The 16,925-nt window shown below is 35.0% G+C and overlaps 1 protein-coding gene across 2 annotated transcripts in view; it reads right to left on the bottom strand.

Annotated features, from left to right (window-relative positions):
• Nucleotides 1-5,641: 5,641 nt before the first annotated feature.
• PolZ1 (DNA polymerase zeta catalytic subunit) overlaps nt 5,642-16,925 on the bottom strand; it is a 144,821-nt gene continuing 133,537 nt past the window's right edge. For both annotated transcript variants that reach the window (XM_081728977.1, XM_081728969.1), the window contains one exon: nt 5,642-8,682. In XM_081728977.1, the coding sequence (XP_081585103.1) occupies nt 8,539-8,682 (144 nt within the window). In that variant the 3' untranslated portion in view covers nt 5,642-8,538. The remainder of the gene's footprint in view (nt 8,683-16,925) is intronic.

The raw sequence follows: 16,925 nt of genomic DNA, 5'->3' as shown, positions 1-16,925 counted from the left end.
TAAAAAAATGTTTTTAGACACCTTAATGCAAACAAATTACGCATATAGGCGATTTAACGTATTTTGGGGGAATAATTTTGTGGTTCGTTGGCATTTCGTCGCTTCTCTGCCGCTGTGGTATAATTTTCAAAACGGAAGTGGGGCCACCGCCGATCGTCGCTGCGGGGCCGCTAACTTTTGGCGACATGTCGCTAGTTTCCTATCCGTGGTCCATCGACGCTTACGGCATGGGGTAAGGTCCCTGGCAGCTGAGATAGGTAGAGAGAGGAACAAGAAGTAATTAACTAGAAATGAGTTGGAAGTGCACGAGTAGTGAATTCCCGAACGCATCTACCATCTGTTTTTGTTTTCCTATCAGTGTTGCCTTGCATTCTTCGTTTATACCTTCTTTACAGACAATGGGAGCAGCACTGTGACGCCACATAACATTGAACTGGAAATTACTCTTCTACAGCTACTTTCCCTCCCCATTCGATGAAGCGATTAGCGAAAGCACTTCTAATGTACAGATCTTTGATTGTGTAGGATTTTTTCACGACATTAAACCCGGATTTAACTGTCCTCGAACCAACGAAACTTCGGATTTAATGGACAGAATTTGGCTAATGTTAACAAATGTAGCTGGAAGGAAGAAATTGTTGAAGCAAAAGTTTCAACCAGATTTTTAAAAGAAGTACTGAGCGATGCGATTGTAATATGGCAGTTCAGATCGTTGGTTACTAAGAAAACACTCAACGCAAAAATAGCAAGCCTGAGTGTTTTTCACCGTTTTAATATACAGTTATAAGGTGTTTATATATATTAACTAGCATATATTACCCGCTTCGCTGGGTTGAAATAAATATTTTAAATGCACACTGATAATGGTCATTTTTTTATATCTCTTTTTCCCCTCCCCCAAGTGGCGGGGCTGATTTTGGATTTAAACCGGATCAGAAATGTCACTGTTCATCTGAATGATCCCAAAAACTATGCATTAAACACTAATATTGGTCATTTTCGATCATTATTACTGTATATATAGCTCCCCCTCCTCCGTGCTGCGGCACACGGCATCAAAATTGTCACTGTTAATCGCAGCTACTCATAAAACTATGGATTCGACACTAATATTAATCATTTTCAATTATTTTTAAATGTTTATCCCCTCCCCTACGTTGTACCCTCCCCCTCTCCAACTATCAGAACTGAACTTGGATTAAAACAGCATCAAAAGTGTCACTGTTTCTCTGATCGACCCTGAAAAGTATGGATTCAACACTAATATTGGTCATTTTTGATCAATTTTAAATTCCTCTCCCCTCCTCTACGTTGCATCGTCAAAGTGAATAGCTTAAAGTAATCTCTGCCCCTAAACTCATGTATGTTGAAAATTTGAGATTTGTCAGGTGGTTTAAGAGTGATGGTCACAAAGGGTCATCATTTTATTTATTTATTTATTTTTTTTTTTACATATATATCTCATCCCTCCTCCTCCCCTATACTAAACGCAATGTTAACTTGAGAGCCACATCACAAGCGCATTAATACATGTCGGCGCGCGAACCTTTTCACAGGGAAGCCTTTGTATGTGTGTGTGTTTTGGTTTGGCTCTCAATCGCCAGGGTTTCAACTGGCGCTGTTCTGAGTTTCAGCTGATATGCGCGGAGCGATGATTTCTCGTCCTTTTCCTGCCGCTTACGAAAAATATGTTTCTTGGTCTATTTGTTTTAATAATTCATGAAGACAATAGTAATAAATGTATTGGAAATTCGCACGTCATGTATTTGCAATCCTCACAATTAAAACCCGAGAGCATGAAAACTATTTTGCTTATTCATTTCAATTGATTAAGATAAGAAAGGATAAGAAATGAAGTTATTCTCATATATCTACCTGGAAAAGGTCAATCATAAACAGAAACATACGAGCAGCCACCCTCCCACACAATAAATTAAAAATACGATTTTTTTTTTTTTTTCTAAAAGCACAGCAACTCTACATTAGCACTGAGTAAACCACAGCGAACCGGCAACAATCATATTAACAGTTTCTTCAATAGTTTTGTCTGCATATGTTTCTCTTAGTCGAGCGTACAAATTGTTGACAATTTACTTTGCTTGACTTTAAAGAGGTTTCCCTTCCTCGTGTTTGCGATAATACTGAGATGATAATAATTCGGATTCATTCATATTTTCAACTTCGCGCTTAACACTCTTCATGGTTTCAGTTTCAGTACACCCACGTACCCACTCTAACGCACGCGCGAAGACGATATTTGGCAGAGCAGTGTTACTCTCTGCACAAAAATTGCCGAAGTTACATGTGAGTTCCGTTATTTCTTTTGTTTCATTTATCAGCAGGCAATGAAGTTTCTTACGGGGTAGTTACTCTATTTAATTTATATATCATATAAAAATATTAAGCCATTTCCTATCCATTGTGGACGGTTTCTAACATTGACCAATTAAGTAATTTTACTGGTCCTCTGCTTTTGTTATAAGATTTTTCAAGTTTATAATCTTGCAACACTTGCAAGAGACTCGCATCTTAGCTGCCGGTTTTTCGCTCCTTTCTTTCCTTCTCTCTTTCCGATTCTGAGTCGTGACGTCATTTTCATAACCCTTTACTAATAAATGTAGTATCATTTATTTTAAATATTGTTTCTGTATTGACATTTTTATATACTTGAACTCAATTAGCTCTTTGAATTGATCTCCTAAGTAATGTTTTACTTGTGTAACGGGAGGAACTATGTAATGTGCGCAGAGTCGCCTGAATTGAAGCTGCGTATCTCGGCTATCAGGATAAGGTCGCGGCAAGTATAGGTTGGATCGTCAAAGTGAAACGATAAAATACACCCAAGGCCCGACCGCCATACATGTTGAAAATTTGATCGAGATTGGTTGGGTGGTTCAAAAGTTAGGTTTTATTAATTTTTATTTATACGACCTCCTCTTCTCCCCCTCCCCTAAGATCTACCGTTAAAGTGAAATTATAAAAATATTTCCAGATCCGAACCTCATGTATCTTGAAAATTTGATTGAGATCGTTCGGATAGTTCAAGAGTTATTAAGTTACAAAAACAGTCACTTTCAGTCTTATATAAATTGATTTTTATATATTATCTTCCCCTCCTTCTCCCCTACGTTGCTCCGTCAAATTTAAATCATAAAAACGATCCCAGGCCTGCCCCTCATCTATGTTGAAAATTTGATCAAGATCGGTCGAGTGGTTCAGGAGTTAAGTTTTATTTAATTTTTTATACCCTCTCCCTCTTAGTTCTACCATCAAAGTGACTAAACCATCAAGGTCTAAAACCAGCCCAGCCTCGAACCTCATCCATGTTACAAATTTGATCGAGATCGGTCGGGCAGTTCTGGAGATTGAGAGTCACAAACATGGTGATTTTCAATTTTATATATATAGATATGGTATGCACATTAAATACTTTGCATTATACAGCACAATTTCAACACTATTCACTCAAATTCTGTTATTAATTTTCTTGAATTTCCATGACTAAATAAGTAAATTTTCACTAACTCGCGACACCGCGAACATTATCATTACGTTTATAATATATATATATTTTTTAATTGGTCTCCATTCCATTGGTAGCCGTACAACGCTCTCCTTTTCATTTTTCTAATAATAGTATAAACAGTTTGCTCCTCTTAAGTAATTTTCATAAGTCAAACATCCTGTATTTGGAATAATATCCAACACTAGTGCCAAACGATAATTATACAGTAACGATATTTTTAATATTTCGGCATTCTGAATGTATTCATAAACACGTAAACATATATCGTAATTTGCCCATCTCTAACCAACAAACCTGTTATTTTCTTTATTCTGCAGTAGTTGATTTTTTAAAATTTAATTTGTTCTTTCAAAGCTTGAAGTTTTAACACTTTTCGGTGCTCCTTAAGCTTTTTTTATTATTATTATCATTAATATTATTATTATTATTATTTTTAAGATTCTTTTCCTTCTTAAGCTCTTTTCTTATCTTTTTGAATCTGTCTTGATTCTTTGAGCGTTCTTCTTCAAAATCTGCAAGTACAAAAAAAATTCTATTGAGAAATATAGTAATTTCCAATGACTTTCGGCATATTTTGAAGGGTTTCCTTGACTTTCAAAATCAGTGTGAAACCTGTTCAAGCGCAATATCCTATTTCAAACATGTAATGTTCGTAAACACAATCCGCGATTTAACGGACTTTCGATTTTATGGACATCCTTTCGTTCCATTTAGTCCGTTATATGAAGGATTTACTGTAAATTCTTTTGTCTACAATTTTGGAAGTACTGGAATAATTGAAGGGTAAGGGGGAAAAACAAGGAATGTCCATGTATGTGCTTTTTCGGGTGCTTTGTCCTATCTGTTGGTGACTTGGTACTATTTGACTGTATATGCCATGCATATGTAGATGTAAAAATGTCCATGTAAAAAGGGGCAAAAAATGTAACTAACCCTATTCTTCTTACGCGGTTTTCAATATTAAATCGCAGTTTTCTGACATTCCTTCTTTTTTCTCCTTACCCTTCAATTTTAGTACGGTTTCCAGCGATACCTTCTCTGCACCAACGCATACCGTACTTAAAACTGTTCCATTCCTTTCCAAGTTGTGAGTATGCAATTCTACAAGTGTGAGTAAGCAATTCTGTTGGTGAGTGTACAGGAATACAGTAAACTAAATCAATTTATCTAGTATTTCTCATAAAACATTTAATTATACACAACTAAGTAATGACAAACTGACAAGAATGTCTTTATACAAATCTTTGTAACTCAACGTATATATATATATATATTTTTTTTTACATGAAAAAAAAAAATTGGTTAAAATTACAGTTTTACACACACGCACACATTTCGTGATAATTTAAAAAATAATAAAAACAGATTTACTTCTATTATGCATATACTACAAAAGCAACTATCAACAAGAATCTGAAATCGAGGAATAACACACTGTTCCATACAGGAACTAACTAACACACTATTCCACGAGGTATTTTCTTGTTACAAAAATATATGGTTATGTATGTATATATATTTATATAATGTACACATTTGTCTAACAAAATGGTATATGCCTTCTGCTTCAAAACTAATATCTAATATAATTAAAAAAAAATGTAGGCAGTTATTTACAGACCTTGTTTCTTCTGTAAAAGATGCCCTGGATGAATAGAGCTTATAACGATTCTTTTGTTCATTTTTTTCTTTTCTTTGTGAAGGCATTAACAAAAACATTGTTCGACCTTTCTTCTAATCTTTGGCAACGAAAAATATATCTATATCTATATATATATTCATCACACAAATATTTTCTTCGTGAGGCTTAAAAAAATTACATTTCGTTTTCTAGAATTTACAAGGAAGATTCTCTTCTCCCTGTACACAATTATTACAATGTGCAAAATACAAAAAGTCATATTCTTTTGTGCTATAAAAAACATTTAAAATTGACAAAACAACGAGAAAGACTTTTCAACAGCTTTTCTTAGAATGCTCTCCGTAAGACACATTATCTACAACGAATAACGTAAGAATAAACTTAACGATGAAAGGTACATATAATGTGCTCACAAAAATATATTAAATCAAACAATTCTTATGTAAATTGCAAAAAGTTATTATTACTCAATGTTGTTTTTTTTTTTTTTTTTTTTTTTTTTTTTTAATATATTCGTAACAAACCTACATGCAACACTTTTTAAAAATTCAATTACGATTAGCACGTACTCAACTACTTGTCAATATACTGCAATAACAGGAACCTTCACACTGGCAAGAAGTGAAAGAAGAAAAAAAATATTAACTGTAGTGAACATTTAGTTGTGTGAAGCTGAAATTGCCTTTATTTAAAATGGAAGTTGTTTTCAACTTACATAACGTAGAACTTACATGAAGTTATTTTTCCTTAAAAAAAATGTGATATGTAAAAATCAGGAAGTGCGAGTAATAACGTCATATATACATATCTAAAATTGAATAAAAATCACAGGAATCAAAACAATTCATACGGTGTCGAATCCATTCACAAGGCAAGTGTTTTAAGGATTACAAGAAATTGAATGTGTTGGTGTGAAAATTAATATATGAGGACTAGTGTGAAACTTGGAATGGATTTAAACATCTTAAGTGCAGCAAATTGACTTCTTTTTAACACAGAAACCGCGCACTTTTTTCTATTATTATTACATAAATACAAAACTTCCTGTAATTTCGTTAATACAAATTCCGGATATATATATATTTTTTCGCATGCTTCACAAACATTTTCTGAAGGTTAAACCTTCATATTTTCACAATGGACAATACAAAAACTTAGAAAAAATTTGTACATTAGGAGATAGTATTATCTTACTAGAACACAATTTTATGCGACTGAGGAAGTATGGTTAGCTACAATGAACATTCAAGTTCGGTTTTTTCCAAACATATTTAAACGAAAAAAAAAAAAAAAGTTTCAACCAGTATCGCGTTGGGTGTTACCTTTTTATTTCTACTCTACACTGTCATCTTCTAGTTTAATTTTTGTAAAGTTCTCGATAGGAATCGTTCAGTGTTTAACTGTGATATATTCAACGTGTTTACAAAGCAATTTTACAAGGACATAACTTTTGTAACGTTTTACACGGAATTTAGAAAAACTTCTGTTTTTTAACGAGTTAATTTCTGATTTACACCTTGTCATACAGTAAGAAAATCACAACTTAAATAATAAAATATTTAACGTTTCTTCAAAAGCCTAGAAAAACTGGATATGACAAAATTACATTTAAGCTGCTTATTAGTTCAGTTTATTAAAATCTTGCTTTTAATCAACTGTGATATTTAAGTGCGAACAGTGGTTCGATTCGGTAACACGGAACTACTACAATGACTCATATGTTACAAAATTATAGATCCAGAAATAACATTCACGTAAAATCTGCACTGAGTTCAAAAATAAAACTTCTGGCCATGTTATATGATCATTTTGCGAAGTTTCTGTGTTAAAGTAATATTTACATAGGTGCTGCCACAACTTAAATTTACCTTCGTGTCATATAGTGCTTTTTGTTCCTGTTTACATGCTATCCCAAGTTTAGTATTTACCTTTACTGGGTGGGACGGCTCTAAAAGTTCCCTTCGTTTCTTTTTCTTTTCTAATAACATGTATATCTACATTTTGTATCTATTACTATTGCGTTATCTACCAGCTTTATTACAACAAACACTGGAAATCATTTATTTGCTTCTGACATAGGTTCAAACGTTCTTATTTAAAGCTTTAGATATATATATATATATATGTTCCCATACGTATATAATTGTGTTAATCACAGAGGTGGTTATGCTGTTTATCTGCATAAATTTCCATCTGAGAAACTAGGAAATTTGTCTTTTTGAATGATTAACAGTTCATAGGTAAAAGGAATCAAAAAGAAACTCAATATATCCCACATCAAGCGGTGCAACTGCTTAAAAAATGAAACGAAATATGCAGAAGTGTGGGCGTGCAGTTTTTTTTCTTCCTTCTTCAGTTTACTTTAATAATCCTTAAAATTAATTTCATTATTTTAAATGTATCTGTTCGAACTAATGGCTCTCACCTGTTTTTATAAATCTCATATATTTTCATTCAATGGATACATGTAGAATATCAAAAATAAATATAAATAAACATTACATCCGATACAATTACAATCTTTATAAATAAATCAATTTTAAAAAAGCTGGTTATATTTCTTCGCAAATGCCACACATTCCTCGAGTTCTTCAACATACGTTTATCGTTAGTCTTATAAAATTAACTTTAATATATATTAATCTATTTACAATTAAATCTCAAATCAACATCTGCCACATGGTTAATTGGCAGATTTTTTTTTTTTTTTTTTTTTTTTAATCACCAATATGCCTATCATTACAACATGCTCCCCTTTTTAATATGAGACTACTGAAATGACTGATTCTGAAAAGTTACACTCTTAAGATTTATTTCTAATACAATTGACATGCAAAGGCCAAAGCCTTGGTTCTATGTTGAGTTGGCCCCTCTCATTTTAGCTGGACGCAACTCGAATTTTTGGTAAGTAATTACTACTGGCATTTACGACACATTTAGGAACTGCAATATCAGAAATTCATGCAGCATTACACATTTTCTTATTTTATTTTATTCTTAACATTTCTTTTCTACAAAACAAAACTGCACAGTAACACTTCTCGTTGTATTTCAGCCCAAATGTTCTTAACCCATTTCATCTCTATCACACTCTTTGCTTGTAAAATACCTGAAATTAGTTTTCAACAAATATTGGTTAATTTTCAACTTTTTTTTCCCACTTATATGTTTGTCAGTATCTTTCCGACCAGTTTCCTTTATTATTTACATATTCACCCTCACGCTTACGGAATTGATACATCTGACAATGAAAACAACTTTCTTTAATGATAACTTTGTTGTTGGTAAAAAACTACTCTGTATTCTATTGCCTGTACAAATCATACAATCATTTTTTTTATTATATTACAACAATTCGGTAACTTCAATCTCAAAACAAGTAACGATCTTGTAACTGACGTATAAAGGACGCTTGGTCTAGATCTCTCTTAGCTAAATTTCTTCGAAACAGAACTGGACAATCCAAAGATATGCATTCAACTGGATTCTGTGTACCCGTACAACTCTGACACACCTAGAATATAAAAATAAATAAAGTACTCATATAACAAGGTGCGAATGACACACATATCCAAGTTAAAATACTTTATTTACAATTCCGTTTTATCGGAACAAATTCCGTTTTGCCGATCATTTCAATGACATTATGTGGTGGTCATAATTAACAGTAAAAAGGTCGAGCAGATTACGTCGCAGAGTAAAATACAATTAAATGAATAAAGATTTAAAAAATATACAATACAATGAAAACAGATGAAGAAAAATATCTGTATTAAAAGTCGAAATCATATAGATATTTTCACGAAGACAAGGACTACAATTCAGGCGTTGAAAGCAAGAATGGTCTATGTTACATTTTTGATGTTTTTGAGATATTGGTACCCAGAGGTCAGAACTATGAAGAATTATTTGTTGGAAAAGTGGGATATGCGTATCTCAACTGACTAAGAAGCTATACACAAAAGTATTCTAACAGCACACATTCTAATCATGAGATATTTAACACTTTGAAGCTTTTTTTTTTTTTTTTTTTAAATAATGCTTTATAACAGACCATTCTTGCTTTCAATCTCTCAATTAAGCATTTTCGCACACATGATCTAACATAAATTAGCAACATTTCTTTCCTCCAAGCATAATGCATATAGTAGTATATTTTCTTTGCTTTGTTGGGATTCACTGTATCGTAAATTTTAATGTACGTGGTATGTTATCCTTTTTATCATTGATACTAAGACCATATTAACTGAAATGATTTTGAGGGAAGCTTTCTCTACTACGTACTTCAACGAAACTTCAGTTCGACAAATTAACACGAACACCGCTCAATAATACTTCTCCAACTTACATGTACCTTGAAATATTACGAACTGGGGTTTACTTATTTATCTCTGTATAGCATGAACCCTCCTCAACTGCTACCAACTACCAGTGCATGGTGTTGTGTTGAGCAACCCTGAAGCTGTCAGTACTTGCTGAATCAATTTCGTGGTAACATTCAATATTAATGAAAAAGCATGTTCTAAAAAACGCAATATGACACGAAAATTACACAGATTCACTAACAGGTGCATATACAGAGACCATTACTTCGGAAGTGTCTGCTGAGTTAAACACGTTACTACAGTGTACCTAGGGAGTGCGAAGGAAATACTATTATATATATTCATGGCAGAATAATGCTTTGGTAATCTCTTGTAAACAAAGATTAAAAAAACATAAGCACGAAGTACATACTGCCTATCAACGTAAACTTGTAATGTGGTTGGGTGAATTAATATCATTCCCGACCAATGGATGTATTTATATATAGGTACACAACAGAAGGAGAAAATCTAGATTGTCTTATTGCAACTGTGAAGTATCAAAATGGTACCAATATTTGCCGCTTAGATACATCTTACGAAAATTCATTCGACGATATTAGGAGATCTACTGAGAAATTAAACAATGTGTTGCAAAACCTAATTTTATTACATTACCAGGAACATAGCTTCGTAGTTGTACTAAACACGTAGTTGTACTTTGAAAACAATAGTATATTTTTTAACAATTTTTAATATCCTTAAGATCCTTTAGGAAAAATGTTGGTGTTCAGTAAAATATGTACGACTCAGGCTCTATTTGAAGCACAGAAAAGAGATATTTGAATTGCAATCGAGTAGGCTTTTGAAACGGTATTAGCTGCCTCCTTGTACTACGTACAAAAAATCTAAGTTTACCCATTTTCAAATTTATATGCTACGTATTACTGGCAATCTCAACAGGTATGATGTCGAAAATTATATATATATATATATATATATATATATATATATAAAAGGATCATTATTGCATTACCAACATATGTTGGTAGAAAGATCTTCTAGACTATTTCTTGCATCTTAAAAGATAATTTTATTCATTACACTTCAAAATTAATTTTCAGTTGGAATACGAGTTAACTTAATTCCAACAGAAAGTATATTGGTATGACACTACAATGATCTGCCATAACATTCCAGTAATATATCTCCTCAACCACGTATTATTAACAAAATATACAAATATATATTGGTATAAACGCAGGTAACGCTTTAGGGATGACTATCAGTCTTTTTTCAAGAGAAGACTACGAAAAAAAAATGGCCCAGAAGTCATTCGACCCTATGATGGATATTAAATGACTTATTCGACAAATTAAACGCAAAAGGCTTATAAGGTAACCCGTCCTCTCCGTCAAGATGTGTTTATATTATCACACTCGTTTCTAAAGGGTTAAGGACACCCCGTATACATAATTATTTTTGAAATTATAAATGTATTGGAAGTGACCTCCCACTCAAACAACTTGAGGTGTATTCAGATTAGTTACAAAATTACAAATTATAAGTCTGTGATGCAGATGGGTATATTCACATGGAAACATAAAGCAGCAGTCAGAATTGAACTTAAAACGATGTGTGGCGGGTCGATATATTTTTTAATTCTATTGATATTAAGGCATTGTGTACATAGATGGCAAAAATGATATGCTGTAAGTACAGATTGCGTTGAAAACTCAGCTACTGGTCACATTTCTTTATATTCTTTAGCTATTTAACCCTTTCGCGCATAACGTCTACTGGAGTGGACACTGCTGATTGATTACGATTGTGTTCTGTCGGAACTCGCTACCCGCAACCCAAATCTTTTTCAACAGAAGTTACATGGGTGGCCTGACGATCTAAATTTTTCTGCCACCTACCGGGAAACTCTGAAAGCAAGGGTGTGACGTCGTCGGTGCATACTTGAAACAGGCATGAAAGGAGGCGTGGCGAGTTCTTCTGAAATATCTGCTGACATCTTCTGTGGAAGGTGTTGCACGCAAGTGATACTTTTTTCTTTTCTTTGTTACTATGTCTGAAACAAGCTGACATCATTATATTATCTGGTTTTGTTCTTGTATCTACAAAAATCATCCAAACAGACAGCCCCATGTAGTGGACAGCATGCACTTGAAGCACATTTGTGTGCAACAATCTGTCTACTGTAGTGGACTTCATGCATCTATTGAAGATATGATTGGTTTTGCAAAAAGTGGTGCTTGCCACTCAGAAAAATAGAATTATTAGCTCTGTGGCAACCAATGAGGCTCTTCTGACTAATATATGTATGAAATCTGGGTTCGATTTCCAGTTGATGTTACTACACTTGACCCCAACACGTTATGGCAGAGAAAATTGGTATGTTCAGAACACCTCCCAAAAAGACCATCTTTCCTGAAATCAAACTGAAATCAGGAACATGTAGACCTGTACACACAAACTGCCTTGAACATATGTTACTCAGTATATTGAGGATGACGGAAGGGAATCAGCATAAGCGAATGAATTAAAAAAACTGAAGATCCTTCCCTGAATAGAAGGAACCAAAGACAACAACAAGCAAAAGTGTGGTCGTAAAAATATGGCAATAAGTTTTCTCAGAATGTTTCTCCATTTCTTAAAAATAACAATGTAAGTATTACGGGAAATGAACAAATTGATTTGTTTTCAGTTATTTACAGACGACGTTGTAAATGACATTGTTCCAGAGCAATCTGTATGCGAATCAAAATAGCAAGAACACGACAGTTTCGGTCTTATGATGAAGTTTTAAGTTGTACAGTTATAACTGACGTAATGTCCGTAAACCGGTTTGACCTCATATGGAGATATCTACATTTCTATGATAATTCACAGCCTCGAGATGCGAACGACAGACTTTATAAGTTAGGATATGTACTGAATAAACTGAAGGAGAGATTCGAATTTGCTGTGAATGATGAAGAGTATGAATGCATTGACGGGCAAATCATGCCATTCAAGGGTAGACGTAACATAAACCAAGTATACCCACGAAGCCGAAAGATGGGGGGTGAAAATTTCGGTAAGGACATAGAGTAGTAGTTACATGTACGATTTTGTTGAATATGTTGATTTTTAACTCTTATTACTTGTACACACCTGTTCACAAAAAGCTGGAAACTCGTTCAGAAACTAAGTCCGAAAAAGTGAGCCTAGATCCGTCACAATTCCCGCAGATCTATACACAGGGAATTGCATGTTCCCGCCGTTCTTTATATAGACACTAGCTGCAAACCGTACTGTCATCCGAGCGATGTGAAAATGTAAAAACAAAATCAAACTACTTATTTCTGAAATTAATATTGATTGCACACTTTATGCACAGTTCCAATATGCAAAACCAACCATTATCTTAAGCAGAAATTGCTGAAAACGACATAAAATGGATATTTAAACCTCCAAGTAGGAACCTGTGCTTGGAGCGATTCTATTATCAATATTATAACACAATCTCTTGTAAGTTGCGTCTGTGGTCAAGCGGATTTAGTACTGCTACTGACATTTCTGAAAAGAAGGGCGACGGTTCGAGCCTCCGTGCGAAAAGTTAAAAGTTTTTCTTCCTTTTTTTTAAAAAAAAAAAATATATGAGAACTTTTTTATAAATATAAATTTCTACTGTGAAGTGACTGGAAACACATTATCCGACGAATGTCACTTTTCAAATCCATGTTACATTTACTAGCCCACCATGTCTATAATTCATGTACGAAAACGCTAAAATGAGAAATGTGGACACAGTTGAATACCTAAAACCACACGTCCAACATGAAAATTATTCATATATATATTTCGGGGGGCTTTGCTAACGTCATTCTTGGAAATGTGAACATTCTACAAGATATTTCATTCACTTTACATTTTATTTGAATAAACATAAAATTTCGGGGTGGGTGGGATCAAGCCCGGAAGTTCCCTAAAATACACCTATATATATATATATATATATACATGCTTGTATTTTTTTTTTTTTTTCATTACAAAAACTTAGGGTACCTCATAATCTGGATTCTTATAAAGCAATTTGAACAATTATTTGGAAAATATGTACTGGTTAAAATCGGATTAAATCGCAATGCCAGTAATCTGTAATATCTTACATTTGTATTTATTTACATTGAATAGGTACTTGTTTTGTACTGTATAGCATGAATATTAGCTGCTACATAAGAAACAATTATCTATAACTGAATTTAAGTAGGAAATCGATATAGTTACTACATGCAGCAGCTTGTGAAAATGAAGTGTATAATAATGGTATTATTACTGTCTTATTATTTATTTCATTTTTACTATATACTTTTCTCAACGTTTAAGTCCTTTAGGCTAAAGAAGACGAGTGATTCATACAAATAAATTCTAGTTCAAGTAAAATTTTAATGGACCCTTAACGGGAATTGAACCCGCGACTATAAGATCCAACAACGAACGCGCTAGACATTAGATATTAAAACAAAACTGACTTATCGACCGTTCCTCAGTAACTGATTTTTTAAATTTGTAATTGTTTTACTCGGTTTTATAGTTTTAGCAGTACCTCTTTAACAACAGGGGTACGAACACAGAATTATCACAAATAGGTAAAAACACAAGCCTCTCCCAGCGGGAATAGAACCCGGTACCCCGTACACCAAAGGCACACGTGCTAACCACTGGACTATCTGTGTAGGGTAAACAAAGGAGCAGAAATAAATATATATTGCACATTCCGACGAAACGCAAACGTCCCAATGAAAGCAATATTACAGGAAAAATGGAAAAACTTAGTAAGCTCTTGAAAGAGCTCGAAGGTCATCTGGGTATGAAGACAAATCTTTATTCAGGTATTAATATCTCGTATAATCGCCGATAGCTTCGATGACGCATCTTAATCTTCTTGGTAATGAGTTAACAAGCTAGCGACATATTGATGTCCCTGTGCTATTTCCCACGCATCAGAAACTAACTCCCAAACTGCGTCAGCTGTCCTTGGTGGCCAATTTTCGTGTAGAGTTCTTGTAACTTCCGCCCATAGATTTTCCACTGGGTTCAAGTCAGATCCTCTTGGAACCCAGTCGACTAGCTCAACATTGGGTTCCTCTTCAAACCAGGCTTGAACTAGATGGGAATCATGTATTGAGCTATGATCTTGTTGAACTTCTACAATGCCGTCTTCAAATAAATTTCTCGCAGTGGGGAGCAAGCCATACTGCACAATATCCAGATACTTCTGGCTGTTCAATCGGCCTTCCATACGGTGTAATTCACCAACTGTATCCTTACACAGCCATCCCCAGCAGTGAATAGTAACATGCCCCATTCGATGCGTTCTGTCCATGTACTGTGGATCGTAACGTTTTCCTGTGGGTCTATACACAAGTCGAGGACCATCATTTGCTGAAGAGAATATCTTTTCGTTTGTGAAGATTACATGATCCCAGTTACGACCAATATTTGCCTCAGCAAATGCTAGTCGATCAACTTTATGACTATCCATCAATTGCTCGTTACACGCGGCTCGATATGCGTGAAGCCCTGCATCTTTAAGGCGTCGCCGAGCGGTGAGGAAGGAGCCAGGAAAACGAGACGCTATCACTAACTGCCGGGATGATATGAAAGGATTGCGACGGCTTACATCAACTAGAGCCCGATCTTGTTGTGGAGTTAAAACCCTTTGAAGGCGAGTGCCAGGTTTTCTAGACACGTTACCTGTTTCTGAGTATTTCTTCCACCAAGTATATGCTGTAGAACAGGGAACACCAAGACGTTCGCTAGCCTGTCTCACACTCATACCACCGTATTCAACAAGAGCAGTAAGCTGCTCGCGAACATTCTGACCACGATGAGCCATGACTAATGAATGAACTGCAGCTGTTTGGCTGTAAGTGATTTCGTTACTCGTACGCTGAAGTGGAGAAACTAGTCTGCTGCGACAAGACATAGTCATGTTTTGGTAGTTCAGCATTTTTCACGAAAAAAGTGCTACAGAGTTGTGACACATACAGTACATACATACATTATATATATATATATATATATATATATATATATATATATATATATATATATATATATATATATATATATATATATATATTTGGTCTAGGAATTAATTCGTGCGGTTGGTACGCACACATTGAAGCTTTAGTACAAACACAAAATACATAAATACCTTAAGAAAAATATTGTCCATCGCTAGCCACCACTTTCGCCCATCTGTCAGGCAATGTACGGATTCCGTGGCGAAAGAAGTCCTCATCCTTGGAAGCGATCCAGTCAGAGACCCATGTTTCGATATCTTCTGAAGAAGTAAACCGCTGTCCAATCAAATAGTTGTTCATGCAATCGAACAAGTAGTAGTCCGAAGGAGCAACGTCTGGTGAATACGGCGGGTGGGGTAAAACTTCCCATCCGACATTTTCTAAATAGGTTTTGACCGGTTTTGCGACATGTGGGCGAGCGTTATCATGTTGAACAATAAGTTTATCATGTCTGTTCTCCCATTCTGGTCGTGTTCTGGCCAGAGCTTGCTTCAAACGCATTAATTGTCGTCGATAACGTTCTCCATTCATAGTTTCACCCGGTTGCAGCAGCTCATAGTACACCACACCTTTCATATCCCACCATATGCACAGCATAACCTTTGCACAGTGAATATCTCGTTTTGGTTGTGATGGACCTGGTTCACCTGGTTTCACCCAGGCCTTTTTTCGTTTAGGGTTCTCGTAATGGATCCACTTCTTATCACCCGTAATAATTCGATGCAGAAACCCCTTTCTGCTCTGTCGTTGAAGCAGCAATTCGCAAATGGTTTTTCGTCTTTCAACGTCTCTGTCTTTCAATTCATGTGGAACCCAATGTGACATCTTTTGAATTATTCCCATGGCTTTCAAGCGTTTGGAGACTGTTGTTTGATCAACGCCTAATGCTGCTGCAAGTTGTTCCTGCGTTTGACACGAATCCTGCTCGAGCAATGCTGTCAATTCTTCGTCTTGAAATTTTTTTGGCTGTCCAGCTCGCTCTTGGTCTGCCAAGCCGAAATCACCACTTCTAAACCGTGCAAACCACTTCTGACACGTTCGCTCAGCTAGAGCATGGTCACCATACACTTCCACCAAAATACGATGACTTTCAGTCGCACTTTTCTGCATGTTAAAGTAATGCAGCAGGACACCCCGCAAAAACACTTTATCAGGCACAAATTGCGCCATGTTCACTTAACTACAAACTGGTGTTGTTGACGCTTTAATCCACTGCCCTATACTACGAACGATACGCGATGACAGGGGTTTGCAACACATGTGTGGATACACGGAACTGTGGGACGCTCCGTTCGTTGCGCCATCTCTTGTCCACTCGCACGAATTAATTCCTAGACCAAATATATATATAAAATCAGGAACATGAATAATTT

The sequence above is a fragment of the Thermobia domestica genome, chromosome 1, assembly GCF_964235325.1.
Source record: "Thermobia domestica chromosome 1, izTheDome1.hap1.1, whole genome shotgun sequence".
In the NCBI taxonomy this organism is placed as follows: domain Eukaryota; kingdom Metazoa; phylum Arthropoda; class Insecta; order Zygentoma; family Lepismatidae; genus Thermobia; species Thermobia domestica.
Note: the sequence above shows the minus strand (reverse complement) of the source record. Positions and strands in the feature narration are given on the sequence as shown.